The sequence below is a fragment of the Colletotrichum acutatum genome (assembly GCF_030867785.1).
Source record: "Colletotrichum acutatum strain CBS 112980 chromosome Unknown BDZ83scaffold_3, whole genome shotgun sequence".
Lineage (NCBI taxonomy): Eukaryota > Fungi > Ascomycota > Sordariomycetes > Glomerellales > Glomerellaceae > Colletotrichum > Colletotrichum acutatum.
Genome location: NW_026848997.1, coordinates 391,553 through 417,309, shown reverse-complemented (window position 1 = coordinate 417,309; position 25,757 = coordinate 391,553). Strand labels below are relative to the sequence as shown.

The 25,757-nt window shown below is 53.8% G+C and overlaps 8 protein-coding genes across 8 annotated transcripts; 6 read left to right on the top strand and 2 right to left on the bottom strand.

Moving 5' to 3' along the window:
- Nucleotides 1-418: 418 nt before the first annotated feature.
- BDZ83DRAFT_646239 (FYVE zinc finger protein) lies at nucleotides 419-1,329 on the top strand (the record flags this gene model as incomplete). The annotated part of the gene is made up of 2 exons (XM_060509939.1): nucleotides 419-874; nucleotides 943-1,329. The coding sequence occupies 2 exons, from the start codon at nucleotides 419-421 to the stop codon at nucleotides 1,327-1,329; spliced, it is 843 nt and encodes a 280-aa protein (XP_060371327.1).
- A 2,858-nt stretch (nucleotides 1,330-4,187) lies between these two features.
- On the top strand, nucleotides 4,188-5,146 carry BDZ83DRAFT_598622 (uncharacterized protein; the record flags this gene model as incomplete). The annotated part of the gene is made up of 2 exons (XM_060506959.1): nucleotides 4,188-4,984; nucleotides 5,123-5,146. A coding segment is annotated over exon 1 (335 nt), but the record flags the coding sequence as incomplete, so codon positions are not given.
- Nucleotides 5,147-5,488: 342 nt separating this feature from the next.
- Nucleotides 5,489-6,965, bottom strand: BDZ83DRAFT_564858 (GNS1/SUR4 family protein; the record flags this gene model as incomplete). Its single annotated transcript, XM_060503686.1, has 2 exons — nucleotides 5,489-6,148; nucleotides 6,201-6,965. The coding sequence occupies 2 exons, from the start codon at nucleotides 6,963-6,965 to the stop codon at nucleotides 5,489-5,491; spliced, it is 1,425 nt and encodes a 474-aa protein (XP_060371325.1).
- Nucleotides 6,966-8,900: 1,935 nt separating this feature from the next.
- On the top strand, nucleotides 8,901-10,024 carry BDZ83DRAFT_598618 (uncharacterized protein). Its single transcript, XM_060506958.1, has one exon. The coding sequence runs from the start codon at nucleotides 8,908-8,910 to the stop codon at nucleotides 9,601-9,603; it is 696 nt and encodes a 231-aa protein (XP_060371324.1). The 5' UTR covers nucleotides 8,901-8,907; the 3' UTR covers nucleotides 9,604-10,024.
- A 2,722-nt stretch (nucleotides 10,025-12,746) lies between these two features.
- Nucleotides 12,747-15,315, top strand: BDZ83DRAFT_565090 (GMC oxidoreductase; the record flags this gene model as incomplete). The annotated part of the gene is made up of 5 exons (XM_060503709.1): nucleotides 12,747-13,123; nucleotides 13,203-14,286; nucleotides 14,352-14,436; nucleotides 14,501-14,586; nucleotides 14,641-15,315. The coding sequence occupies 5 exons, from the start codon at nucleotides 12,747-12,749 to the stop codon at nucleotides 15,313-15,315; spliced, it is 2,307 nt and encodes a 768-aa protein (XP_060371323.1).
- A 1,289-nt stretch (nucleotides 15,316-16,604) lies between these two features.
- BDZ83DRAFT_715141 (molybdenum cofactor biosynthesis protein 1 B) lies at nucleotides 16,605-19,838 on the bottom strand (the record flags this gene model as incomplete). Its single annotated transcript, XM_060511715.1, has 3 exons — nucleotides 16,605-17,121; nucleotides 17,547-18,726; nucleotides 19,730-19,838. The coding sequence occupies 3 exons, from the start codon at nucleotides 19,836-19,838 to the stop codon at nucleotides 16,605-16,607; spliced, it is 1,806 nt and encodes a 601-aa protein (XP_060371322.1).
- Nucleotides 19,839-19,884: 46 nt separating this feature from the next.
- Nucleotides 19,885-21,552, top strand: BDZ83DRAFT_564894 (WD40 domain-containing protein; the record flags this gene model as incomplete). Its single annotated transcript, XM_060503690.1, has 3 exons — nucleotides 19,885-19,909; nucleotides 19,966-20,819; nucleotides 20,881-21,552. The coding sequence occupies 3 exons, from the start codon at nucleotides 19,885-19,887 to the stop codon at nucleotides 21,550-21,552; spliced, it is 1,551 nt and encodes a 516-aa protein (XP_060371321.1).
- A 1,524-nt stretch (nucleotides 21,553-23,076) lies between these two features.
- BDZ83DRAFT_244109 (uncharacterized protein) lies at nucleotides 23,077-24,426 on the top strand. Its single transcript, XM_060501892.1, has 4 exons — nucleotides 23,077-23,315; nucleotides 23,370-23,508; nucleotides 23,565-23,773; nucleotides 23,837-24,426. Exons 1-4 carry the CDS (start codon nucleotides 23,253-23,255, stop codon nucleotides 24,293-24,295), a joined length of 870 nt encoding a protein of 289 aa, XP_060371320.1. The 5' UTR covers nucleotides 23,077-23,252; the 3' UTR covers nucleotides 24,296-24,426.
- Nucleotides 24,427-25,757: the final 1,331 nt, after the last annotated feature.

The following is a 25,757-nucleotide window of genomic DNA, read 5'->3' as shown; positions in this document are numbered from 1 at the left end:
CAAGCAAACCCCAAAAGTACGATCTCGTTTGGTGGCACAGCGCATCCTTATCTCTACACCAACAACCACCACCCAATACAACCACAACTATACCCAATACCTCTACGATTCTCTTCGGCACCGCTTTGATCCACGGTTTACACCAGATTTAATACGAAGCATTCCCGAATAACGCGACGCCACAACCACGTCTCGTTCACTTTTTCTAATCACCAAACACTCCGCCGCAACAAATATCCGTTGCTTCCCATCGTCGATTCTCACGAGAAATCAACCACGCGCCCTTTCGAATTCCAGCAATCGAGCGCCTTGGACACCTAGGACGCCCTGCATCCTTCACCGCCAAGCTTCACTTACACCAACAATTCCTACAAACCAACCTCACCTCGACTTCGACACAATGGCAACCGACCTCATAATGCCTACCCTCGCCGAGCAGCGCGGCCCCTCCTTCTACCCCCAGGACCGCCCTCACTTCACACACACCCGATCTCAGTCCTTCCAGACCGTACCGCAACCGCAGCCCTTCCGCAACCGCACATCGCCCTTGAGCACTCCTCACGAGGGTTCTCCCACCTCGCCCAAGTCGTGCCTCACCGAGTCGGTTCGCCCCGTTTACGTGCCCGCCGTCCTCCGCCCGAATCAGCACCACTCCAAGAAGCCGCGCGCTCCCAAGGTCGAGGACCTCGACGGCGAGGATCTTCTCTGCTTGCGCCGCGCCAACAGCAGCTTCATCAGCCTCCCCGGCTTCAGCGTTCTCGGAGCCAAGCTGTCGCGCCGCTCTACCGGTGACAGTGGCAAGGTTATTGACCTCGAGCTGGACCCGGAGCTCTTTCCCGACGTCGCTGGCGAGCCCACTCGCAAGCACTGGAAGGTATGTCAACTCTTCTGAAAAAGTCCGCCCATCCGTCTTGTAGCATCGAACTAACAAAACCCCAATAGCCCGACTCCGAGTCCATCATGTGCGACGACCCGACTTGCAAGCGCAAGTTCAACGCCCTGAACCGCCGCCATCACTGCCGCCGCTGTGGCAACATCTTCTGCGGTGCCCACTCTGGCGAAGTCATCCCTCTGGATGAGGACTGCAACTACAACCCCCGAGGAGCCCTCGCTCGCGCCTGTTTCCACTGCTTCACCGAATTTAAGGTATGGAAGAGCCGTAACGGCAGCCGCAGCGGTAGCGACCAGAGCTCCGACTCCTCTGGCACCCCGTCGAGCCCCATCGTCGCGAGCCCCGTTGCCCCGATGATGCCTGGCATGCTTCCCCCTACCAAGGGCCCCGAGGTAGCCGCCAGTGTTCCTCGCGACTGGAACTGGAGCACATTCTAAATGTACACTGTGCATTGGAGACGACAAAGAAAGCACAGGGGTATCCTCGCACCTAGCGGATTACGACTCACGGCCTTAATGAAGCGCGAAACAAAAGAATCATAGACTTACTCACACGCCGGTGGCGATTCTCACCAACCGCCCGACGACACCAGACATGGAAAATCACTAAAAACTCAAACACCCCTTCGACATACACCAATACCCACTAATGGACTGCACCATGCGTCACCCATTATCACTTTCATCCGCATTAGAACGCTTCACCGGTTTTGGAGCCCAGCCGGGATTGGCTTGGACTGTGTTTTGCATTTACAGCGTGGCGTTGGACGGATACTCAAAGACTCGGGTTTGGCTTTGCCAAACTCCCACCCATATCGATCGCATATGAATAAGGGTTGTTTTTACGGGAAAGCGATACAATCGGGCTCTTAACTTTTCGACACTCCAGTTTCTACGGAGTTTTAGCGGCATACCCCTCTGAAGGCTTATACCCTGATGTGACGGCCACATGCTTTTCGCCCCGCGTACTCGGGTCTCCATCCGGGGGTATGACTATCTTACACCTGAGATGGGGGAAAAGAGACGAGAGGGCGCAGCAAGTCGGCCGAACGCCTTCATGGATCGGCGTTGCGTGTATTTAGAGTTGCCGTCACCGTATTGGTTGATGGTTTGGAGACCCAGAGAGGGGGGGCAAAGAGGGAAGTGGGAAACAACCTGGACGGGGCGGGCACGCAGCCAACCTTGTTTGCGCTGGTGGCCGAGTCCAGCCGGTCTCTGCCTCTATCACCCTTTTTGAGGTCTCGGAAGAAACAATACAAACAATTGCAAACAAATTCTCCCATTGACTGCAAACCTTTGCTTATCGGTGACTTGTGATTTCAGTGATGGTATGTGATGTATCTATGAGGGCGCGGACGTCCGTCCATGTTGTCCTAGTGGCTTACAGCCTGTCACTCGGGTATTTCGCGTGTTTGCAGTGTTGACTAGGGAAAGACCAGTTATCCGTTGACGTTTTTCTCATCGATGCCGTTACTGAGCTGCGTGCTGCTTGGAGATCGAGTGCGACGTCCTTAAGGAGCTAATATGATCTCGTTGGTTAGGGTGTTACGCGTGGACTTCATGCTTACTTAGGAAGCCTTTGGTAAACGTAATTGCGATGTGACGATAGTCTTGTACGTTGACTTCTGCCCATCTTGGTACGCTGATGAATATTCTTTACATACATAGCATAGCGTCCTACAAGGATAAGAATTCATGTGCTCGCCGTCAGAAGCATGCATGGTCTTCTGAGTATACCCTGCTGAATATGCCACCAATATCGATGAGTGGCATTGGACAATTTTGCTCTGCTACCTACCCAACATGGGTATAGGTGAGTCCAAGTGCTTGGATGGACTCACTTCTACTAGCTTACAGAGCGCTCCAATGTATCACGCGAGTGCCGGAACGAAGGTTGTAGAGGGGAGGCAACCCTGCCTCGGCGATGGATTTTTCAACTTATAGCAGCTGTTGCCTGCACGCCCACATCGGACGTTCATGATGTCTTTCTCTTTGGGTGTCGGGAGCATTCTTGATACCTGTCTTGATGCTTTGACTCACCGCTCAACGGTCAGATGTCGTTGACCTATGCGGAGTAGAATCGGTCAGCATAGGTCGTGTGCAGTGGAAGGCAGGTCGTCGGTTGTTGGTGGTGGTGGTGGTGGTGGTGGTGGTGGTCATCATTCTTGAGCCGAAGATAGCCTAGCGTTTACAATCGAATCCAACGTCGGACCTCGACGGGCATGCGCCTTCGTTTCCTCTGGTGATCTTGTTGTCTCTTTTCTTGCCATCTGACTGCTCACATTTTCCCTTTCCCATTCAACTTAATTTGTTCAGATTTCCCACGTGTTGCTATGCTGCTGATATTTTTGCCATCTTCTTCCTCGCGGATTCGTTTGTATTTGGGAGGCGGGTCAAGAGAGTGTGCTGTAAACGAGCCCGGACAGGCTAAACTCGACTTGGGAGCCTCTGTAGTAGGTGAGGAAACGCAAGATGCAAGGCCCAGATATTAGCTAGGAGAGGCGGTCACGGTGAGCAAGAAGAGGAGGTGAGGCCAAACACACACACCTGTAGCGAGGTGGCCTCCGCGCCTACTGCGGTTCGATTTAGCTTGAGGGGGAGCTTGGGGACAGGAGAACTAAGAGACTAGCTCATAAGTAGGATCTTGGACAACGACGAGTAGAAGGGGGGTGTGCGCATGTGTAGTACGTGTACCTAGTTCATGTAGGTATGTGCCTGTTGTATGATTCATCGCCGTAAGCGTCATTGTGATTCGTCTACCGAGGTCTTCGCCGCTTTTTGCTTTGGCTCCAATAGTAGATGACTCTGCAAGAGCGTTGTTAGCCTGGCTTGTGGCGGCAGGAGAATGATTCGAGCATGGGAATGTTCTCTTGCTGGTACCTTGAGAGCCTCCCACGCCATGGGACATGTCACTTCTCCAGGCGGCGACTTGTGTTCAAGTCTGCTCGTTGCAGATGAACACATGACGAAGCTGTAACGTTGAAAGCCATGAACCGTTCGAGGGAGGTAGTTAGATTCCTATGTATGGAGGACGCGGATATGTGTCAAGAAACACCACTACACAATCAACACAACCTCAACTAGAAAAGTGCCCGTATACAACGAGTTACAGAGCATGAGGTTAGTAGGCGAAGTTACACAAGGTTGGACGAAAGCAGCGGACATCGACAACGATCAGCAAAGGGCTAACGAAAACCCCCACCCCCGCGAATCCACAATCCCATGTGTTCCCCAAGATAGACTTGCTTGGTCTTTCCTCTCTTAGTTTCTCTGCCTAATTCATCCAAGGCTGCCTATTCCGGACGGTCGTTATGCGCGAGTTGGAAGCGAAACGCCGTACTCTATGAACAAGCTCTCCGTACATATGCAAGGCGTTCGATACATCTCGCCACACAAGGCAAGTACTACATTTCGATTCTTTCTGCGCCTCATCGCATCGAGGAACTTTTCCTTTTCAGAATCTGGACTACCATTTGAGGCGATTCAAGAAGAGAGTAGACAAGAAATACATGATTTGTAGAGAACGGACTTTCGTATTACCTCCATGCCCCGGTCGTATATCCAGCAACGAGCTCGCTCCAATGTTTGGTGGCGTAATCGGCACTCTCGTATCGTGGCCGAAACCGTTTCTGAAGAATCGACGACAACTACCTTGCTTACACCCCCCGAACAGCAGGACTAGGTATAGCATTGATCTAACTGACAATCTACAGCGATCATTCCAGTCTCCACGAATTCATCAATACCGTCAAAGCTTCACCAAACGTATTGACTCGGCGACTCATTTGAAGCAGCTCTTATGTCGCGTGACGTGGGCATACGGTTTCACTCGAAAACATTATAACTGAGTCACCCACCCAGAGACAACTTTCTCCAGAAAAATCAGAGACAAATAGCCGAGAGATCGACAAGGTGGATATGCGGGTGAATCAGAGAGGGGGGCTGAAAACGGGCATGGCGAATTCGACCTCCGTATATCCACCCCCTATATCGACCGCGTCGGAGTGAGCTCCGGTTTAGACCCCCACCCGCATCCGGAAGACGACGAAAATTGCGGAGAAGATGGTCCGGCTGATCGGACCCGAGAGCTCGGGTCTGTACCCCATAATCTCGCCGCCGCGTCGTCACACGAGGTGGCTTTTTCCCCCTTTCCCTGCTTCGGAGATGCTGTTCAATTATGCTTTTACACCCCAGAGGTGGATGAGGAAAGACTGACAAGTACATTTCCTAGGTCGAAAATTCGATCCGACACCCCTTTGAATAAAAATCGATATGCACGAAACTCTTTAACATGTCAAACTTCATATTGATGATGACTATACATACTTGCACCGGATGGATGACACCCGGCTCGCCCTATTTACCCTTCGCGCGAAATGCAAGACACTAGACGGTCACGACTAGATAACGAGCGCTCCGGGTGATGCAAATGCTTTACCCCAATCATGTTTTCCCAGCTCAAAACGCCGTTGAATCAAACCCCATGCCGCCTCCACGAGAAGACCTCTCTCAGGCTTCTCTTTCAGCCGTATTTCCCCTTGTCCTTTTTTCCCATTACGTCCTATTTCCAGAACCGATCCATGCGAGCCAGCTTTCCCTAGTGCTTGGCCTTGCCGTTCACAGCGCGCTTGGGGCTGCCCTCGACATTGTACGAGGCAGAACCGTTGTAAATTTCGCGGTTGACCTCGCGGGCGGCGTCCCAGCCAGCCTTCTCCGCAAGAGTAACATTGCTCTCGCGGCGGGCCTTGCCCTTGCCCTTGGGTGCGGCGGTACTGCGGCGGATGTAGCTGCGGATGAAGAACATGACGAAGAGGTAGGTGAGCGGCGCCAGGTACAAGACGTTGAGCCAGATGGCAAAGGTCTCGCCGCTGGTGGTGACACAGGGCTGGGTGACGAAGATGGTCTCAGCAACGAAACCGGGCTGAGGAGGGGCAGCAGCAGCAGCGGCGACGGAGACAGCGGCAGCCTCCTCAGCGACCTTGGCAGACGCGCCAAAAACCATGTCCTTCAGAGCCTCAAAGGCGCCAGTTGCGGCAGTGGCAACGGTCTCGGCGGCAGTGCTGGTGGAAGACTGGGTGATGGCATCGGCGCCCTTCTTGGCAGTGTAGACAGTCACGGGGACTGTGTAAGAAACGAAGGAGTGGGCCATGGCGTAGGTAGCTCCGACAAGGAACTGAGTGATCTGGAGAGTGGTGAGGGTTCGCTTGATGGCCATGGGGACGCGGATGTTGAAGGCGGTGATGGTGTAGTAGGTGTACTAGACGATTATTAGCAACACTTCAATTGAGCAAGATAGGCGCAAGACTTACCATCATGGCGTGGATGAAGGAGTTAACCAGGACAAACATCCAGATGGGGGCGGACATGTAGCGCATACCAGCCCACATGCACATCATGGCACCGGCGTGGTGGTAGGTCTGAAGGGTGGAGCTGAGCTTGCCCTTGGCGAGGATGATGAAGGTATCGAGGACCTCGTAGAACTTGCTCAGGTAGAAGATCCAGCCGTAGAAGGCGAGTCCCTCGTTCCAGATTCTGCCAGTGGCCTCACGGCTGGGGCGTCCATCAAAGCCAAGAGCATTGTTGCCAGTCAAGCTGGACCAGTAACCGACAGTCTCGTTGTAGACGGTGGCGGCACCGAAGCCTCCGTTGCCATTGAGCTGGCAGAAGCTGTCGGCAGTGGCAGCCAAGCCATTGGGGCCAAAGGGGCTCACAACACTCCTACGCATGCCACCGAGCATGCCCCAGAAGGTCCAGGCCGAGTAGACGGCGAGGAAGACATTGTGCAAGACGACAAAGGCGAAGAAAGGCTTGGTCTTGCTGATTCCCCAAGGCTTACGGTTGGTCGAGTTGTTGTACTTGTTCAGGAGCTTGACGGTGACGGCGTAGAGAGTGGCAATGGTGATGGGCACTCTTGGGTCAAGAGCGGCGGTGAAGATGTTGTCGGGAATTTCGACCGGGGGCGCGGCGGCGATGGACCCGGGGAAAGGTGGGGGAATGGCCATATGCGCGCCATCGGGCGGGAAGGTGAAAAGGGAGGCAGACGGGAGCTCGCTGAGCACGGTGACGCCGGCCATGGTGGGGGAGTTTAATTGACCAATTGAGTTGGGGCTTGGTTTTCTGGAAAAAGTTGCGGTCCCGCCAATGCTGATTGCTCGGGCGTTGGGGAATTTGCTGAGTCGCGGCAATTGGAGTGACAAGCTAAAAGCAAGCTAGACACACAATGCACGCACGTTCGAAAGTCGTTCTTGACAGTAATGTCTCGGCACGAAGACTGGAAGCTGTAGTGCTAACACACTCAAGTATTGTCTCGGTGGTGGAATAGACGGTAGTCGGTTCGATCGTCGAGCGACTGGTATGCAGTTCGGTCCGGAAGCGGTGGTGGACGAACGTGGGAGAGAAGAGAGGACAAGATAGAGAGATGGGGGCTCTTTTTCTCTGGATGGAGTAGCACAGAGAGGTCTGCCGAAAGAGAAGGCTCGAGACAGAATCCAAGACAACGTTCCTGTCCAACGAGGGGCTGTTCGAAGGAGACGAGAGTTTGCCGAGTGAGCTTGGGAGAGAGGAAGAGAATAGAGAAAGAAGAAAGAACGGCAGAGACGACAAGGTCAATGCGAAGGGATCCTCGAGGTCTTAATATGGGGAAGGGGAAGGTTGAAATTCTGGATGAGAGAGAGAGTGTGTGACCCGTCACCCAGAGAGAGGAGTGGATAATGTGCTGAGACTAAGACCAGCGGCTCCTCCCCTCCCACCTTTTTCCCTTGCCTTACCTTACGGATACCGTGCCTTGCCTTCCCCTTCGTCAACACCCCTCCACCCTGGTACACCAAGTACCAAGTATATGTTCGTAGGTACGGATACGTAGCTTCGGGTGAAGTGATGGATCTGGCGGGGAGTGTCTTGATCAGGCGTCACTCTGCAGTCAGGGAGGAAGCGGGAAAGAAGTTTGTCTCTTTTGCTCGGGCTTTAATCCTAAGCAATGCTGCTGAGGCCAAGGCGCAACAGCAAGGGAACGGATCAGATGCGAGGCGAGACGAGGTGATGCAAATCAAGACCATACAAAAGGCGCACGCACGTCAAGTTTCTGCTTACGGATAGTTGAAAAGCACAACGGGAAGTGTCAGGTGCGGCACGGCCAACGGCAACGGCAAGGCGGCTTGCTGTCTTTGCTCCAGACCACCTTATAGAGTCTGGTGAGTTTGGTGGAAGATGAGGTATCTGATGTCGTGGTGTCTTGTCTTGCGGCTTGCCTTGTCATGTCTCGTCTTGCCCATACTAGCTTCTCAATGCTATGCGACGTTGAAGCACGTACTGCTCATGTACCTCTCACACACACACACACACACACACACACACAACCATGCACTCTCTCGACTTTTCAAGCCACACACGAGAAGAATTGAAGGTAAAGTCTTGGGAGAATCCAGGCATCGGTGAATTTGGAAAGCTCGAGATCTAACGCGCCTTCCATCCTTCCTCCTCCCTCCTGCGTAGGAGTACATCATGTAAGGTACCTTACCTCAGGTACCTTACCGAAGTACTTGACAACAACGGACGGAGCAAAACCCAAAAATGCCGGGAAAATGCAGGCGCACCTGGCCCTCGCCGCCTTCCTGAAGTCGCAATTCTCTCGTGCGCGCTTGCCCGGCTTTCGGGTGGCCGCGGGAGGTACTACTCAATGTGGATTCCACCACTGACATCCGCGGCCGTCGATTCGACACACCAGGTCCTGCCAAGCTCCAAGAGGCGCATCTTCTTTCCGTTCTTCCTCACCAGTGACCAGCTGTCTGGAGACAAAAGACCGGGGCCTACAGAGTATGTATCCATTCGTACGTGAGTATGCCGTCTGTACCTCCCCTCCTAGCGTTGTGGATACTTGCTGGGTACACCAACCTTGAACATTGTTGAGAGACACATGAATAACACCTTCAAGCTTGACAACGGACGAAAGGCACCGCAAAGCTATCACCGGTTCATGTTAAGGTAAACGGCCTCGACCACATTGGCACTACTGGAAGGATGGATGGATGGGGGTGGGTTCGGTTCGGTTCCATCTCTTCCCATCCAAGCTCAACTTGCTCTAAAATGACCAAAATCCTCACGTTTTGCCTCGGCTTCTTTCGACATCATCCTTGTTCCGTCCTTAAAGCCCATCCTGGCGCCCCAGGCATGGGGGGATTTGCAGGATGGGCCCGAGCAACGCCAAAGATACAAGCTACCAAGAACACGGGCGGGGGGGAAACCAACAGCTTGAGCCTTGAAGAAGACGACAAGTTGACAACCATTCTTGCAAATTTGCGACTGACTAGACGGCGATATGGCAACGCCGAAATGCGTCTGCCAACGGGTTTCCACGCCCGGAGCAAATGTCCCAGAAGGGTTCAACCGATCGAGCAACGCACGTTGAACGATGAGAAAAAAGCCTTTGCGCCCTGTATCCATACGTCTGGTCTGGTCTGTACGATACCTCGCAGCCTCTCACCCACCGATTTGCGCAGTTCGTCAGGCGCTTTGAAACGGTTGAAAAGCTGCGACATGGATCTTGCTTGGGCACGTTGCCAGACCACATTGCCCAGCCAAGTTCCAGACATTTGTCTTTCCGACAACGGCAATGGCGCATTGGGAGCTTTGGACACCAGCTCTAACTCTATTTCCGGGACATGGCCACGGCTTTCACTCGCCGGCCCAACCTCGACACCTCTGTTGGCATTATGAGAGCTCGCAGTGGCACTCGCTGTCTTGCGCTCAGTCAGTGCCCTTGGGTCACGCTACGTTGGACGTTATGCAATGGCTACGCAAGAGATCACCAAGAGATCAATGTTGGGCAAGGCCCGCAAGGACAACCGCCTCTGACGAACTCCCATCGGGGGCTCCGGACTCCTGAAGTCCTGGCGGGTATTGGACTTGATAATCACAAGTCAAGTCTGCGCAACGCCATTCTCATCCTGGAGACTTGCAGCTGGGTTGTCAAGGGCCCGTGGCCATCGCCGTCCTTCTGGAAGCCCAGGCTGACGCTCCTTGCAAGATACCCCTGGTCCGTTGTGGGTTGTTAGTGGGGAATGTGACAAGTACTCTCTGTTGTTGGACATGCTTTCTGATAACGCCAGTTGTGTCCTTTAGTGTTGTGCACTAACGCGCATGAAGTAGTCCACGTCACGAATCATCAAGTGTCCATCCGCCGTGGAGCATGGCTACCCGACCTTCGTCCTTTTTGTTGGGGGAACGCTAAACCCAATTCTGCCAATCTTCTCTTCATCGTATCGAAGTTTTTTTTCTTCCCTCTCTTTTTGATTTCCACTTCTCGACTACGGACGGTCTTGTTGGTAAGGACCCTCTTTCTCCCGTTATCTAATCATCACGAAGCCGCTGGATGACCATCATTTGGCATGTGAGCGACAAGGGCCTTGATCTTCACGGTCTCCCCGTGCTTCTCAAAGCGGTACGCGACCAAGATTCCGTCATCTGTCGATGGTGAGATTGTCACACGAGCTCGGAGCGGACAGCCTACTCGGCCGGAATGGACTAGAGTGCGTTGCTTGACGATAACAAGGCTTGCTGGTACTAAGCAGCCGTACACATTGAAGCCTCAGCTTGGAGTCTCAACCTGCGCAGATATGACATAATGCATTGGTGGTAACACTCACACAACAGTCTCTTGCGTACCTCTCGTGCCTCTTTACAGTACAGCCAACATTCGCACTTACAACAAAGCCGTCTCCAGTAATCCATCTTCTTTCTCACGGCAGCCTACCACAGTTACGACACGGAAATCAGCCGACCAGGAAGGGCTTGCTGGCTTACGCGCCTTGTTCGCCGTCAGTCAACAATTCTTCGCAGATCGACTCTCACATGCATTTTTTCAAGTCGTTCTCGTTTCCTTTCCCCAACAAATTCGGCTTCAAAGGCAAACCCCGGCCCCAGCTTCCCCTTTGAACCCTCTTGGCCGCCAGACCGCCCATCGCCAGATGACACCCAGCCCCCCTTGCACGGATGGATAGACCCGCCGCTGGACCCTGAAAAGTGTCCACATCTGGTTTAGCCGCGGCCTGTGGCTGCAGGTTTGAGGGGGAGCCAATCTTGCATTTTGGCCACCGTACCCACCGGGCCACGTCCGCCTGCTGTCAGTGTCAGGTCGATTCGCCGCTTACATGTCCGCTCGCCCGGGCTCGTAGACCCCCGGAGAAGTTGATGGTGCCAAGTGGTGGGCCCGATGCGCGACCGGCAGTCGGACCCGGATACCCTCGGGCCGGGCTGCGCCGTTCTCATTAGCGCCGGAGCGGAAACTGGTCCCTTGGCTCATGTGTCGGCACAGTACACGGCGCCGGGTGTCCGCAAGTTGCTAGCCATGGATTGGAGCAGCTGTGTTTGAGACGGAAGAGGCGGCGGGTTACCCGATACCGGGTCCGTGACGACCGGTTCGGCGCCTGCAAGGCGTACAACTTTTGCAGACATTTGATCCTGGCAATGCCAGTTGTGATTCTCCGAATAAGATCGTGGCCATGCCAACGGACCATCTGATCACATCCCAATAAACAACTTCATACAAAGGCCGGCTGAGAAACGTATGTGTGTTCTTGCCCGTTTCATTCAGTCCATGCGAGCCGAGGCTCAATGCTTCCCGGTCGAATCGATGAGACGCATCATCGATCTGCCCCACAATCTAAGAATCTCACCCCAAGCCACGGTAACGTACGATCTGCAGCAGTCAACCCGGCATCATTCCTGTTGGCGTCGCTGTGCACTTTTTAGGTGAACGGGCGGATCCGACGATCTGACCATCATCTGGGGCCATGGTGGCTGAAATATCGACAAACATAAGCTCGCGGCTGTGTCGTTTCAAGACCCAGACGCTTGGGAAGTCTGGACATGAGGCAACACGTGCAGCAGCCGCGTCCCTCTTCGTTCGACAATTGGATGCCGCGTCGGGCGTCTCTTTGCTCCCACTATGGTATTGCTTCATGCAGTGGGATACCGTGAATATGGCGTCGAAAGGACCTTTTATTTGGTGATGACTGATGAAGAAACTATCGGGTTCCGACGAGGCCCCGTTACCATCGAGCCAAAGTCCCCGTTCCCCGCATCAAGCAGCTTCTCTCGATTCCCCGTTCCCGCACTACGCCACTCGCGCCCGGGTTGAGGGGGTTACATGCGCCCAAGTGCCGCTCAGTAGCGCCGTACCCCGCCAATGCAGAGAGTAAGCTGCACATCTATGGTGTTGACAGCTCTGCTGGCCAGGTCCGGTGGGGGGAATCATAGGTCCGAGACTCCTCTTTGAAGGATTCTGCAACCACAAACAACGAGACGGTTCAAAACTAATCGTGGTGTCCAATCTTTAGCCGCGAAGCTGGCGGTTGACTGAATGTTTGGCCACCTCCTTAGCACACCGGATCGGGAATAGGGTCCCATCTGCCTGAGGAGACAGCCAGAGCGAAAGAAAGAGAGAGAGAGAGAGAGAGAGAGTCAGAGAGAGGAGATGGCTATGGAGAGATCCATTGAGATGCTTCGTCGCACAGACCCCGCATCCATGGCAAACACGAACCCCTGCAGCACCACCATGCGAGCAGCAGGGGGCAGCCAACGACGACTCGTTTTCCCGTTGCCTTCCCACACATCCTAACATCAGTTGAGCATGAGCTTCCGAGGTGCCTTTTCATCGCTCATGTGTCAATTGGGACTATAGCTAACTCCAAAGCTGCCCCCTCATCCGACCTTGCGTAACTTTGTAGCTGTCATTGCTCTTCTACTCCTTCTTATAGCTATTTCTACGTTGTATCGCGTTGTACCACCGACTCGTCCCCTTTGATTACTATTCTCATCTCTCTGTATTTACTTACCACCACGCTTCAATCCGCTTCATCATGGCTACTCTGCCAAAGACCATTCCTGGCACCGCCGTCGAGCTCCAGCTTCCGGCGTTGCCGACCACCGACTTTTGGAACGAGACTCAATGGTCCGTTCTGATGTCCTTGCTCGAGGCGGTCCTCCCGCCCATCTCACGACCAGCGACTCTCACAGACACAGCGAACCAGATCAGAGTGTCTGATGCTGAATATGCGGCTGCGCTCCAACTCGCTCAGAACACCATGAAGAAACCGCCTTCCGAGGAGAAGTTCCAGGAGTACATGGCGCACAACCCCGCAAAGGAACCCAAATTCATCGAGAGCATCACCAGGACACTTGCGGCCCTGCCGTCCGGCGCGCAACGTCAGCTCGGTGGCGCCATGGGCGCTCTTGGGTAAGTGATGAATCGTGAACGCCACCACGACGCTTCACTTTTGATCTCCACCGTGAACCATAACTGACCAAACTGACAGCACGCGCGCCGGCACTTTGTTTCTCACCGGTTATTGGACCCCGGTTCACCTTCAACCCATAGAAGTTCGTGAGCAGATTTTGAAGGCTTGGCAAACGTCCAGGCTCCCCACAATCAGGGTCCTATCAAAGTCAATATGTCTCCTGGCGCAAAAGGCCGCTGTGCAGACCAATCCTTTGTTCATAGAGTTGACTGACTACACCGACATGCCGGACTTTCAGACGCACGGCGAGGGCTTCGACTTCAACTTTATGCAGTTTGAGTCGGCTGGTGAGCCGGCCGTTGTAGAGACCGACGTCGTCATCGTCGGGTCGGGCTGCGGAGGAGCAGTCGCTGCCAAGGTCCTGGCCGAGGCAGGTCATAAGGTCCTCGTTGTCGACAAGTCGTACTACTACACCCCGAGTCAGCTCCCCATGTCCCAGGATGCCGGCTGCTCGTTTCTGTACGAGAACGGAGGCTTCATCACCAGCGATGACAATTCGCTCAACATGGTCGCCGGCAGCTGCTGGGGTGGCGGTGGCACCGTCAACTGGAGCGTCAGTCTCCAGACGCAAGGATTCGTCCGCAAAGAGTGGTCTGAGCAGCGTGGCCTGCCCTTTTTCACCTCGCCTCAGTTCCAGAACTGCCTTGACAAGGTTTGCGATTTCATGGGCGTTAGCGCTGACAAGGTCCGCCACAACCACCGCAACCAAGTGCTGTTAGACGGGTCCCGGAAGCTCGGATGGCACGCCGCCACGGCTCCGCAAAACACGGGCGGAATGGAGCACTATTGCGGACAGTGCCATCTCGGCTGTGGGTCGACTGAGAAGCAGGGTCCTACCGTGAGCTGGCTGCCGGCGGCGGCGGGATCTGGAGCCAAGTTTATCGAGGGCTTCGAGGTTGAGAAGGTCACCTTTGACGAATCCAGCGGGTCCAGGCGAGCGACGGGCGTGGTTGGAAAATGGGTATCAAGGGGAGCCAATGGCAGTACCAGCGCGCCTTTGGAGCAGCGGACCACGCGGCAAGTTGTTATCAAGGCCAAGAAGGTCATCATGTCTGCTGGATCAGTTTCAAGTCCCTTGGTGTTGTTGAGGAGCGGTCTGACGGTGAGTAGACGATGTCGCCTCTCTATATAGCGATTTTTTGTCCGCTCTGCTAACGTCACATTTAGAACCGTCACCTCGGCCGCAATCTCTATGTTCATCCCTGTAACTTTGTGGGAGGCTACTGGAAGGAGGACTGCAAGCCATGGGAGGGTGAGTTGCTCAACATCACATCGTACATCCGTGTGTTCTGGTTGCTGACGTGAAGTGAACATAGGTGGTATTATCACGAGTTACTGTTCCTCATTTGAGGACCTCGACAAGGCCGGCCACGGTGTGAAGCTGGAGCCTACTTGCATGATTGTACGTCCCAGCTCTAAGCTTTGTAAGCCAATTTATTCACTAACACATCCACAGCCTTATGCAATCCTGTCCAGCATGCCCTGGCACTCCGGCCTTCAAGCCAAGCTCAGCGAGCTCCGCTTCCGCCACTTTGGCGCCTTCATCTCCCTTACCCGCGACCGCGACCCGGGCCGTGTGTACCCGGACCCGGTCTCCGGCCGCCCCCGCATCGACTACGTTGTCTCCGACTTTGACCGCGCAAACACCCTCGAGGGCGTCGTTGCCCTCTGCAAGATCTGCTACGTCGAAGGCGCGACGGAGATCCACGCCGGTCTGCCCTGTCTCGAGCCTTTCGTCAAGGATGACCACGCCGAGCCTCCCTCAAAGGAGAAGGAGACAGCTGCGGCCGCGTCATCTTCAGCCTCGGACAGCGGCGACGAGGCGATCCTCGACGGCGTCAACGATCCCAAGTTCGTCGCGTGGTTGGATAAGTTGCGCCGGGTGGGTAACGCGCCGCCCGTGGCCATCTTCTCGTCTGCGCACCAGATGGGTACGTGCCGTATGGCGCCTAACGAGGACGAGGGCGTGGTGGGGCCCAAGGGGCATGTCTGGGGTACGGAGAATCTGTTTGTTGCGGACGCGAGTGTGTTCCCTAGCGCGAGCGGGGTGAATCCCATGATTACGAATATGGCTATTGCGGATTGGATTGCAATGAATGTTGGGAAAGAGATTAAAGCTGAGTTTTCGTAGAGATGGAGATTCTATGGTTTTTTGGAGGTTTAGAATGGGTGATGAGAGAGGGAGGGAGAGTAATATGAATTGAGATTGTATAAAAGATGGAGTCGACAGAGAGAAAGAGAGAGAGAGAGAGAGGTTGGCGGAGTACATTTTATTGTAGCTATACCCAACTCCCATAGCAAATTGTCACATTTTGGTGTCATGATTAACATCGTCTCAGCTTCACAGCATCAGACTTGGTCCTCCAAACATGCCGTTTGATCATCTCCCGACTAAACCTTCGTACGCATCTACTTTGTTGAGGAAGCAAGAAATGTTGACCAATTCATCTGTACCGATGCTCAGCCGATCTGCTATATAAGTACCTCTCAATATGCCCACTCACCTATGTAGATACAAACTTGATTCGTAAGAGATGTCTAAGGTATCAGGGGCAGCCTACACTGCCAAGTTGAAGTCTAAAATTCTGGTTCTTAGTATCAACTGAAAGGTATATATCTCATATCCGAACTGCAATAAGCAATTTGATCTGCACTGCTCCTTAGAAAGAGCGCAACAGAATCCGGTGAAGCAATTCACTCATGCGGACTATACAACGCGATAGGGTGAAATCCAGCACACAAAGACCTTGTAAGGTGATTGCCCGTTCCCATCCACCTCGTAGAGGGCGTGCTGATCCTGGCCGTATTGCACAACGAATACGCTTTGAAAGCGAGGTGCCTGTGAATGAATGGCCTATAATGAAATTTAGGTCTTGAATCTTGTCGCTCCCTGAACGGGGGGTATTCTTTGACGTAGGGAGAGAGGGGGGAATGTATGCTGTTGACTCGTTTGTTAGGTATTTTCGCCTTGTAAGTCATCCCACCGTGATCGCCATGAGTGTTTGGGGCTGTCTTGCTGTTGCTGCGCACGGTTTTGTGCTTTCAAACGAGAGAGAAGTTTTGAGGTGTTTAGGTATGGACTGGTCCGTTTTCTAGCTAGGTGCTTAAGCTTGTGGATGTTCGGGATGTCAAATCTTCACTGAAGGGCTGCTTCTTCTTCTCTCTCCTCTTCTTGCTTAACCCACTCTCTGGGTGGCACCTGGGGTGTCTTTGGAATTAAGTCGAAGTACGCCTTGCCATCTAGCTTTGAGGTACATCAGTCTTGTTCCAAATGGGATCTGGTCTGCTCTATATTCAGATCCATCACAGCGACCAGCATCCTTTCCTCCTGTCCTGTGCAGTTTTTGAGCCTCTAGTTACTAGCTTCAACTTCATCGTAGTCATGCATAAAGATGGAAGATCCTTACACAAAAATTCCCCTCAAGGCATCTCCCACCGGCCACTCTTCCCCCCATCCTTCAAGACAACCCTCAACCCCCCAATCACCATCCCCTTATCTACAGCCTTACACATATCATACACCGTCATCGCCGCCGCCCCAGCAGCCGTCAAAGCCTCCATCTCGACCCCGGTCTTGCCCTCGCACTCAACCGTCGCCTCGACACAAATCACCGTCTCGTCGTCAGCCTCGCTGGCCGGCTCGACCTCGACGCCGATGTGGGAGAGCAGGATCGGGTGGCACAGCGGGATAATGTCGGGCGTGCGCTTGGCGGCCATGATGCCCGCGATCCGCGCCGTGCCGAGGACGTCGCCTTTTTTCATCTGGGAGGCGCGGATGAGGTTGATGGGGGACGGGGAGGAGAAGGTTATCGTGCAGGCTGCTTTTGCGATGCGGGCGGTGGGTGACTTGGCGGCGATGGAGACCATATGGGCTGAGCCTGTAGGGGAGATGTGCGTTAGGAATGGTTTGGGGGGCTCTTCTGTCTTGTTGGCCTTGCTCTTCTTGTCGGAGTCGTCGTTGCGGCGGCAAGTGGTGGCTGAAGAGAAGGGTCTGAGTTGAGTGTGGTGATGTGTTGTTTGGGCGAGGAGGTGGATGGGTACCTCTGACACGCTTAGAGGACGGCGTGGAGATGCCTGGTTGAGGTTGATGGGCGTGCTCATTGACATTGGCTTGGAGATACTGGTGAGAGATGATAGACGAGAAGGTTGAAGCGGTTGAAAATCTAGATAAACTATTGATTCAGCCTTCCATTCATGTGCACATACATATATACGTTTCGTATGAATCCTCATTGAGCATTCATGCCATGCGACCATCCCCTTGGTATCCAACGCCTTCCCAATGCAAATAAACCAAGCAGGCAATCTTTCCCTCAAAACCAACCGACCAAGAGTGTAGGAGAGAAAAGGAGCCGCGGTTACCCACCTATCAAGATCATCGGCCTGTTCTTCATGTGCTCCAGTTCCCCGATACCCGCATGCTTCTCCTTCTTCCGCTTCACAGCCATACCAATGACGTCCAGGAGCTCCGCCTCGTTCAGCGCCGTGCCCAGCGGTTTCCCAGCGTCCGCCAGCCCCTGCCGGCGGTCCATCTCAATCTGCTTCATCGCCTCGAGCGCCGCTTCGTCAATGGGCTCGCCACCGTTGGATTTCCGAAGAATATCCCGCAGCGAGACTTCCGTGTTGCCGAACAAGCACACTTTGAGGTTCCCGTCGCTCGTGATGCGCAGCCGGTTGCACGTCCCGCAAAAGTTGTGCGTCATGCTCGTGATGAAGCCGATCTTGCCCGCGAACCCGGGGACGTGCCACGTCTTACTCGTGTCGTTCTTGTGGTCCTCGACTTTGGCCAAGGTAGGGTACGTCTCGCGGATGACGTCGAGCATCTCGGCGTAGCCCAGCATCTTGCCCTTGTTCCACTTGTTGCCGTCAAAGGGCATGTACTCGATGAAGCGAACCTCAACGTCTTTGTCGCGCGTCATCTCGACAAAGGGGCCGATCTCGGCGTTGTTGCGGCCGCGCATGACGACGCAGTTGATTTTGAACTTGATGCCCGCGCCGGCCTTGTTAAGGGCAAAGATGCGGTCGATGCTCTTCTTGACGGCGTCGAAGCCGTTGCGTCGGGTCATGATCTGGAACATGTGCGGGTCCAGGGTGTCGAGGCTTAGGTTGATGCCGGTGAGCCCCGCCTCAACCATGCTGTCGAGCTTGCGGTGGAGGGAGAGGCCGTTGGTGGTGAGGCACAGCTCGCGGAGGCCGTGGGGCCGGAGGGCGCCGATTTGGTGCATGAGCGGGACGATGTCGCGCCGCACCGTGGGCTCGCCGCCCGTCAGGCGGATCTTGGTGACCCCCTGGGAGACGAAGACGGAGGAGAGGAGGACTATTTCCGGGGTGGTGAGAAGTTCCTTTGTCGGGGAGAGCGGCACGCCTTCTTCGGGCATGCAGTAGAGGCAGCGAAGGTTACAGCGTTCCGTGACGGATATGCGGAGGTAATCGTGCTGACGGTGGAAGGTATCGATAAGGAAGTCGGAGAAGGGCTTCGCATCCTTGATGAGACGGCGGCGGGTGGTAAGTGGTTGGTGCTGGGAGCTCGGTGTGACTTGGGCTGCAGCGGCAGCCGCATTCAGACACCTCGTCTGCGTGTGCGTGTGAGGTATGCATGCCGTTTGTGATGGTCTGCATCGTTGTGATAGTTGGCCGCTGCTGCGCAAGGCAGTGCGAGGCCATGATATGCTGTGTCTCATGACGCTCTATCTCAGTATGAGGAAATGTGAGAGGCGATGAGTGAGATGAGCTCCGAGAAAAGAGAAAAGAGGAATAATCACACGCTGCTCATTCCCATGGCTGACACAAACACTGACATGTGATGATGATTGTCGATGAAATGAAAATGGAGACTATGAGATGGATGAAAATTAGATTCGATCAAGAGCGAGGAGTGAAATTGCTATCACGACGATGAGATATGTGACACTGTGAGTCAGCAGAAGCGTGGCGATTACCTATTTGCGAGTGAGGTAAGCCCGTTGATAGACAACAGACAACACTAAAGCGACTACTCTGCACCACCTAAAGTGAGACTAAGTGAGGGGAACAGAGCCGCTCAGTACCGCTGAAGGGCGTATGCACAAGCACAAGCACAGGTCACCGGGGTCGACGGAGTTGGGCGAAGGATGTCTGGACTCTGGCGGGGTTCGGCGGCGATTGAGGTGCTGGCGAAATAGGGCAGTGATGATTGGTCCCTGGTGTCCTTTCCCATCGTCGTCCGGCCGGCAACTTCCATGGAGCCGGAGAGAGCCCGGACAATAGACACTGGAGAAAACGCGGCCTGACTAAGCCCTCAAGGTAAGGTATCTTGTAGTGCTGCCCCGCGCTAGTCCCGAACAGGAATCAATGTAAACAACAAAGATCCAGACGAGCACCTTGTTTCCTTCCATTGTAACAACGGCTTTTCTTCAAGACTCCACCGCTGCCGAGATTCAGGAACGCTTGCCCAATTCATCCTCACCCAAAGACCAAAAAGAAACCCTGCTTCGTTTCGTTTCGTTTCGGCAAAAACACCCGTCCCTTGATGCTTCCCTGAGTGATACTCGGTAGACCTCACTTACCTTGTCTCACTTTCCTAAACAAGCCAGGCTCGCTTTTGGGTAAGTAAGTAGGTATCTTACGGATACGCATCATACCTGACCAAGGTAAAGTACCGTACTTGGGCTTCATATCGCACTCACGCCTCCCGACACATAACTCCCCAACTCCATGCATCATGCACTTTTCAAGGATCTTCAGATGTAAGGCTCTCAACGTCTTCTCATCCATTCTCTTCCCCAAGGCTTACCATCGACAGCATCGCCACATTGCGCGTCAAGTCCTGATGGTAACCTGATTGCAACCTTGTCGCCCACCAGCGTCAGTGTACGATCTGTCGAAACCCTCGAGACTATTCATAGCGTCAAATTGCCGTCCAATGTCGGTCCTGCCTACGCGTTGCGATGGTCACCTTCGTCAAGACGCATTCTCGCCTGCTTCTCTGACCAGGTTCTCATCTACTCAGCTTCGGGTCCAGGCTATCGTGGCGTTATACGAAACCCCGCAACTCCTAATCTGAAGCCTACCTTTGTTCAGTTTGGCGCTTCCGATACCGAGATCTTGATGTGCTCATCCTACGGCCTCAAGTTCTCCATCTTCGACCTGGCCACTTCGAGAACCATCGAGATCAGCAACCCAAAGTTCCACCAAGCTAGTGTAGCTTCTCGTGGCTTTGCACTTCGCCCCGGCTCAGGACATTTGGCCATCCTCACACGCGCCGCCGGTAAAGATATCGCCAGTGTTCACCATCCCAAGACACGACAAGTCCTTCGCTCTTGGCAGCCCGACACTGTCGATGCTCAAGGACTGGCCTGGACCCCAGACGGCCGCTGGCTCCTCATGTGGGAGTCTGCGGCTCAAGGACACAAAATCCTGTTTTACACGCCCGACGGTCACCTCTTCAAGACATGGTTTGGGCCCTCGCCCTGGGCCATCGAGGAGAAGCATTACGAACTCGGCGCGGGGGTAAAGCACTGTCAAGTCAGCCCGGACGGCGCTCGCATTGCAGTGTGCGACCACACTCGCAGTGTATGCGTTCTGGAATCCAAGTCCGCTGCCGAGTCGATGAGACTCGAACATCCTGCAACCATCGTTCCGAGGGATACCGTTCAGGTGGGTGACACAACCTATCTTTGGGCAATAACTTTGGCGTAGACTAACACGAGGATGACAGATCTGGCAAGAGGAGATCGCCACGACCCAATCAGGTTCACAGCACTCCTTTTCGCGCGCGACCCAGTCCGTATCTGCCCCGGCCCGAGCGAGCAACGGCACTGCCGATATCAAGCCAGCCCGCACTGTATCCGTTTTTGATGCATCATCCAGTCTCTTGGCTACTACTTTGGAGGACTGGCCAAGCACTGTTTGGGTCTGGGATTTGGCGTCATCTGAACTGCGCGCCGTTCTCATCTTCCACAGTCAAATTTTGGCTCTCTCCTGGCACCCAAAACAGCGCGAAGTGCTCATGGTTACGTGCGAGGGAGACAACTACGCAGGTTTGGTGTTCGTCTGGGACCCCTTGTCCGACGGCCCGAAGACGGTTCACTTTAGAGGGCAGCTACCCGATGCCAAGGTATTGGGAAAGCCTCAAGCATCATGGCTCGACTGGAATGGCGATTCTGCCGTTCTCTTGCTGGGAGATAGCAAGCATCATCTCATGGCATCCCTTGCGGAACCTGAAGAGTCCGGAGCCCCATGGCAAGACGCGCAGCGCAATGATTTGACAATGACCACTGGCAAGGATGAGATGCAGATGGAGGCACCTGCACTGGACGATTTCGACGAGGACCTGTCCGGTTTAAACATGTCCGAAGTAGACGACACCTTTTCTTTCAAAAGGACTTGATCGATTGCAGCCCCACCACTTTGGTTCTAGACGGCTGCACCAGAAGCTTCCCCGACCAACCATCTGGAGACAGTCCCCAAACCTGCGGATGTCCCGCAGATCTTATTGGTTTTACAGCTACCCGCGGCTGCGCGCTGATGCAGCCGAGCGTGATGATGGAGAGCGCATCCGCACCGACTTGATGCAGAAAGGTGTGGTCATTCTCAAACTCCAAGCGCCAGTAGTAAGCGTTCGCATCTCTTGCGGACAGCCGCGACATGGCTACAAGGACAGGGCTTCAAACGAACTATGCAAAACTCGACTGTTCGTCTGCTCGTCGCTCGAACTATGGTTCTTACTGGCGCTTCTCTGAGGAATTTTCAGTCGTTCTGACAAGTTGACGTGGCTTACCAGCACCGCGCTTAGTGGATGTTGTCTTCCGCGGCTTCTCTCAACTGACGCCAATTTGTATCGACCACCCGCAATCCCAGCCCTCACAATGTGCTAGAGGTGCATGCTACGTACAGTGGCACAGCTTCGTATCAACTTACTGCAGGGGTCTATGATGGAACTTTCTCAGTCCGAGCCTGCTCCCCTCGAGTCTATCACTTCAACCTGCCATTGGCTGTAGATGATCAAGGGCAAAGATTCAGAATGCATTCGGATTTTGATCAGCACTTTCAGCTGTTCATGGACCGCTTGAGAAACCGCTGGCCCCTGGTCATTGTTCTCAATGGTGTCCCTAGCTTCCTCTCCGGATCGGGACGAGTCAGTCGAAAAGGGAAGCCTTTCTGGCTATCATCGAAAAAAAAATTGGAGCCCTGTTCGCTCATTCTTGTGGCTTCGACGCAACTAAAGGGAGGAAACCTGTCCGTTGCCGGGCCGCAGCTTACATCGCAGCCTCCAATGACCAGGTTCACGGCACATACTTTCGGATGACTCGATAATGATAGCAGCCCGTCTTGCTCGACCCAACAGCAGCCGAAGAGCTTATGCGCGCGATAGGTGACTGTGCCCAAAACAAACTTGCATCAAGCCGGACCCCACATGGTGGCTGTCATTTTTACGATGCTACAAGGGAGGGGAGCTCCATGGTACGATCTAATAGTAAATGAGCTGCATTGCACCTCTTCTTTGGCACCGTATGCACTGCGGGTATTCGGTACCAGATCGTTTCTGACTCCATACCATGCCCGGTCGACCATTCGGCCGACTCGCCAGTGGATGTGTTGGTTGGCACAGACAAGAAACCCCGAAGGGCAGCACATGGGTTCGGGTACCCAAGCCAGGATGACTACTTCCAACGAAAATGGAATGTCTGTCTGCCAAGTACCGGTTCAGACTGGGATAACCCGGGGGCAACACTAGCAGGAATCTCCCTTTCCTCGAACTAAAGACAAGTATTTCTCTCCATTGGCTATGTTATTCTCAGTGGTTTTCAAGAGGAAACATGGAGGTTGGAGAGAACTAGCCCAATATAAAAGACGAATTCCATAATTCTCTCCTCACCATCTCGAACCATCGTCTCCTTCCTTTGTTGCCCGAATCGATTCGAGTACGGCTAAGGCTTTGTGGTTCATCACTGGATCTTGTGTCCCACAAGATCCTGGCACTGGTTGATTCTTCGCACCGTCACACAACCACCAGTCAAGTCAAGACGTTGGCGTCTAACGTTGGACAAAGTCCGTGCCAGGAGTTGGTTCCCGTCATCCCGCGTCAACATGCAACCGTATCTGGCTCGTCCCGGTATGGAAACCGGAGTCTTTTACATACCCATAGCAAACGTTCGTGACACCGAGTACACCGCAAATGAACCGATGCCCTGACAGACGAGACAGCTGCCTTTCGACACAAACTGGAGGCAATTCAAGGATTGGCTTCGCGAAGGTTGTGTGGTTGATCATGTTCAAATCTTTGGACCTAGTACGTCTGGCTGGATTAGGGTGATGGGCCAACACAATTTCTACGGTGCCTGTGGTAGGTGTACCCAATCGGCTGGCGATGTCAAGCCATTCGCTAACACATACTTCAAGATCGCCTGAAGGAGGGCGTGTTCCACGGCAGGCGGATCATGTTTGACGATCGTAACATGTCAAACCCCATCATGATCAAGGATGTCGAGGTAAACGAACATTCAGCATCTACACAAGCGAAATCGCGGAGACCCGAATATCCAGCGACAAACTATCAGCAGACTGGTCCGTATTCGTATGATTCCTATCCAGAAGCATCGTGTTCTCAGGTAAGACCATCGGCAAGGCAGTGTCCCTTGAAGAAAAGTTTACTGACATTCCGTATTCTTTAGTGGGATCAGAATAGTTGTGGTTTTCGTCGAGACTACAGCACTCAACAGCCAGCCATGTGTTATGCAGACGACGGTTTTAGTACGGGCACGTACTCTACTTCCTCTGGCCAAACCAATACCGCCTTCCGGACCCCAGATACTGCACGAAGCGCTGCCGAAGCACTCGGCGTAAAGGACTGGATGAGCTATAAGAGTGACGCATGTTTTATTAGCGAAGGAATCACCGGCGGACAGCCCCAAAAGCCGGTTTCTCGTCCAAAGAAGAACGGCGACCCGGCAAAAAAGAAAAGATCGATCGAGAAGTCAAAAACATCGGCAACGCCTAGCTCGAGTAGTAGTCGGCCATCAGGCGACTCGCCATCTTCTCATCAATCGCAAGTACAAAAGCCATCTGGGCCGGTAATTGCTCGCGGCAGCAAACCTCATTCTCTATCAAAGTCTAAGGAGAAAAAAGGGTGATAGGAAGGTACCCTGCCAGTGTTATCAACCACTGAATGCGCATCAGACGACATATCCCCAAACGCTCGATGCATGGTGCTTCTGTTGAGATGGAATTTTTCTGTTTTACTCTTGCACTTGCAAGAGTTTTCTTATGCTAGCTAGGAACCCCGGACTTTCTTTTGGGTTATGATGTTTGACGAAGCAGGCATTGTGGATTTTATCACCATCCGCTATTGTCCGATGGATCTCAGACCATCGTCAATAATGTAATTGGACAGGAATGGGACAATTTTGGCGATTTGGTCGATTTGACCAAACAAGTCTCCCGATTGGACCTACAAGGCAAACACGGGCGACTCGATGCATGTTGATTAAATCCCGTGATGGCCGAACCGAATCTCGAACGAACGCACAGCGTGTACGGCTCAGACGCAGCCTCAAGCCAAGCAACATCTCAATGGAGCCAACGCAGTCATTGCATCCTGCATCCTGCGCTAGACATAGCGACTGATGAAGTTTGGGGGCTTTGGTTGGTTGAATACCGAAATTGGAGACCCAGAGCAGCAAGTGACAAGCACGCGTCCAGATGCGGAAGAGAGCTCACAGCCAACAGTCAAATCTCCCACCGACTAATCTTGTTCACCGGATCAACGACCTCTCACTACGGAGCCCGGGTTGCGGCAGGCAATGCATCCCAAGGCAGCTGAAATGCTGGATGACACACTCGTACGCCCCTCGCCTGTGAACGGGCTACAGGACCCCTCGGATTTGAGCCGACACCAGCCTAGCGGTAGAAACACGGGGCAGAGGTCTTGTGCAGCTATCCGCCATGTCAAGGCCGCATCCATCGGGTACGCTGTCAAAGTGTGGAGGGGCCGGTTTAGAAGCGGGCTAACGTCTTCTACAGCCGTTAGGCCGATGAAAGCTTTTGTCTCACCTGCACGATCTATAACTACTCGTGGCTCGTCCTGTGAGGCGATCTCAGATTTAAGAGCGAAAAAAAGAAAGAAACGAGAGCAAGATCACTATGGGGGTAAAGCGACAGGAAGTGAAGTGAGCGAAGTGCTATGCATATGCCGCCCGACTCTACGTACATACGCCCGTAATATGCGGTCGCATTCACGGAGTTGTGGACGCTTGAATCCGGCGACAACGTCCGCCTCCCCGACGACAAGTCCTCGGCCCATCGGATAACAAAAAGGATACATTTGGGAAAGGGATGGGAGAATGACGAACTGCCAAAATCTGATTCATCGAGACTTACGATCCGTCACCTCCTTCTCCTCACCTTGGCACACCAGCGAACACCATACCGACCGAGACCGTGCCGCAGCCGCCCACTTTCCACAAACCCGCATTTGATTCACGGCAGCTCCCGGAAATGAGTGGTGGTGGTGGTGGTGGTGGTGGTGAAAGTAGAACAGAGCCAGCAGTAGCCCAGGCAGATGATCTCCTTGGCCCAAGCAAGCAAACATGCGCT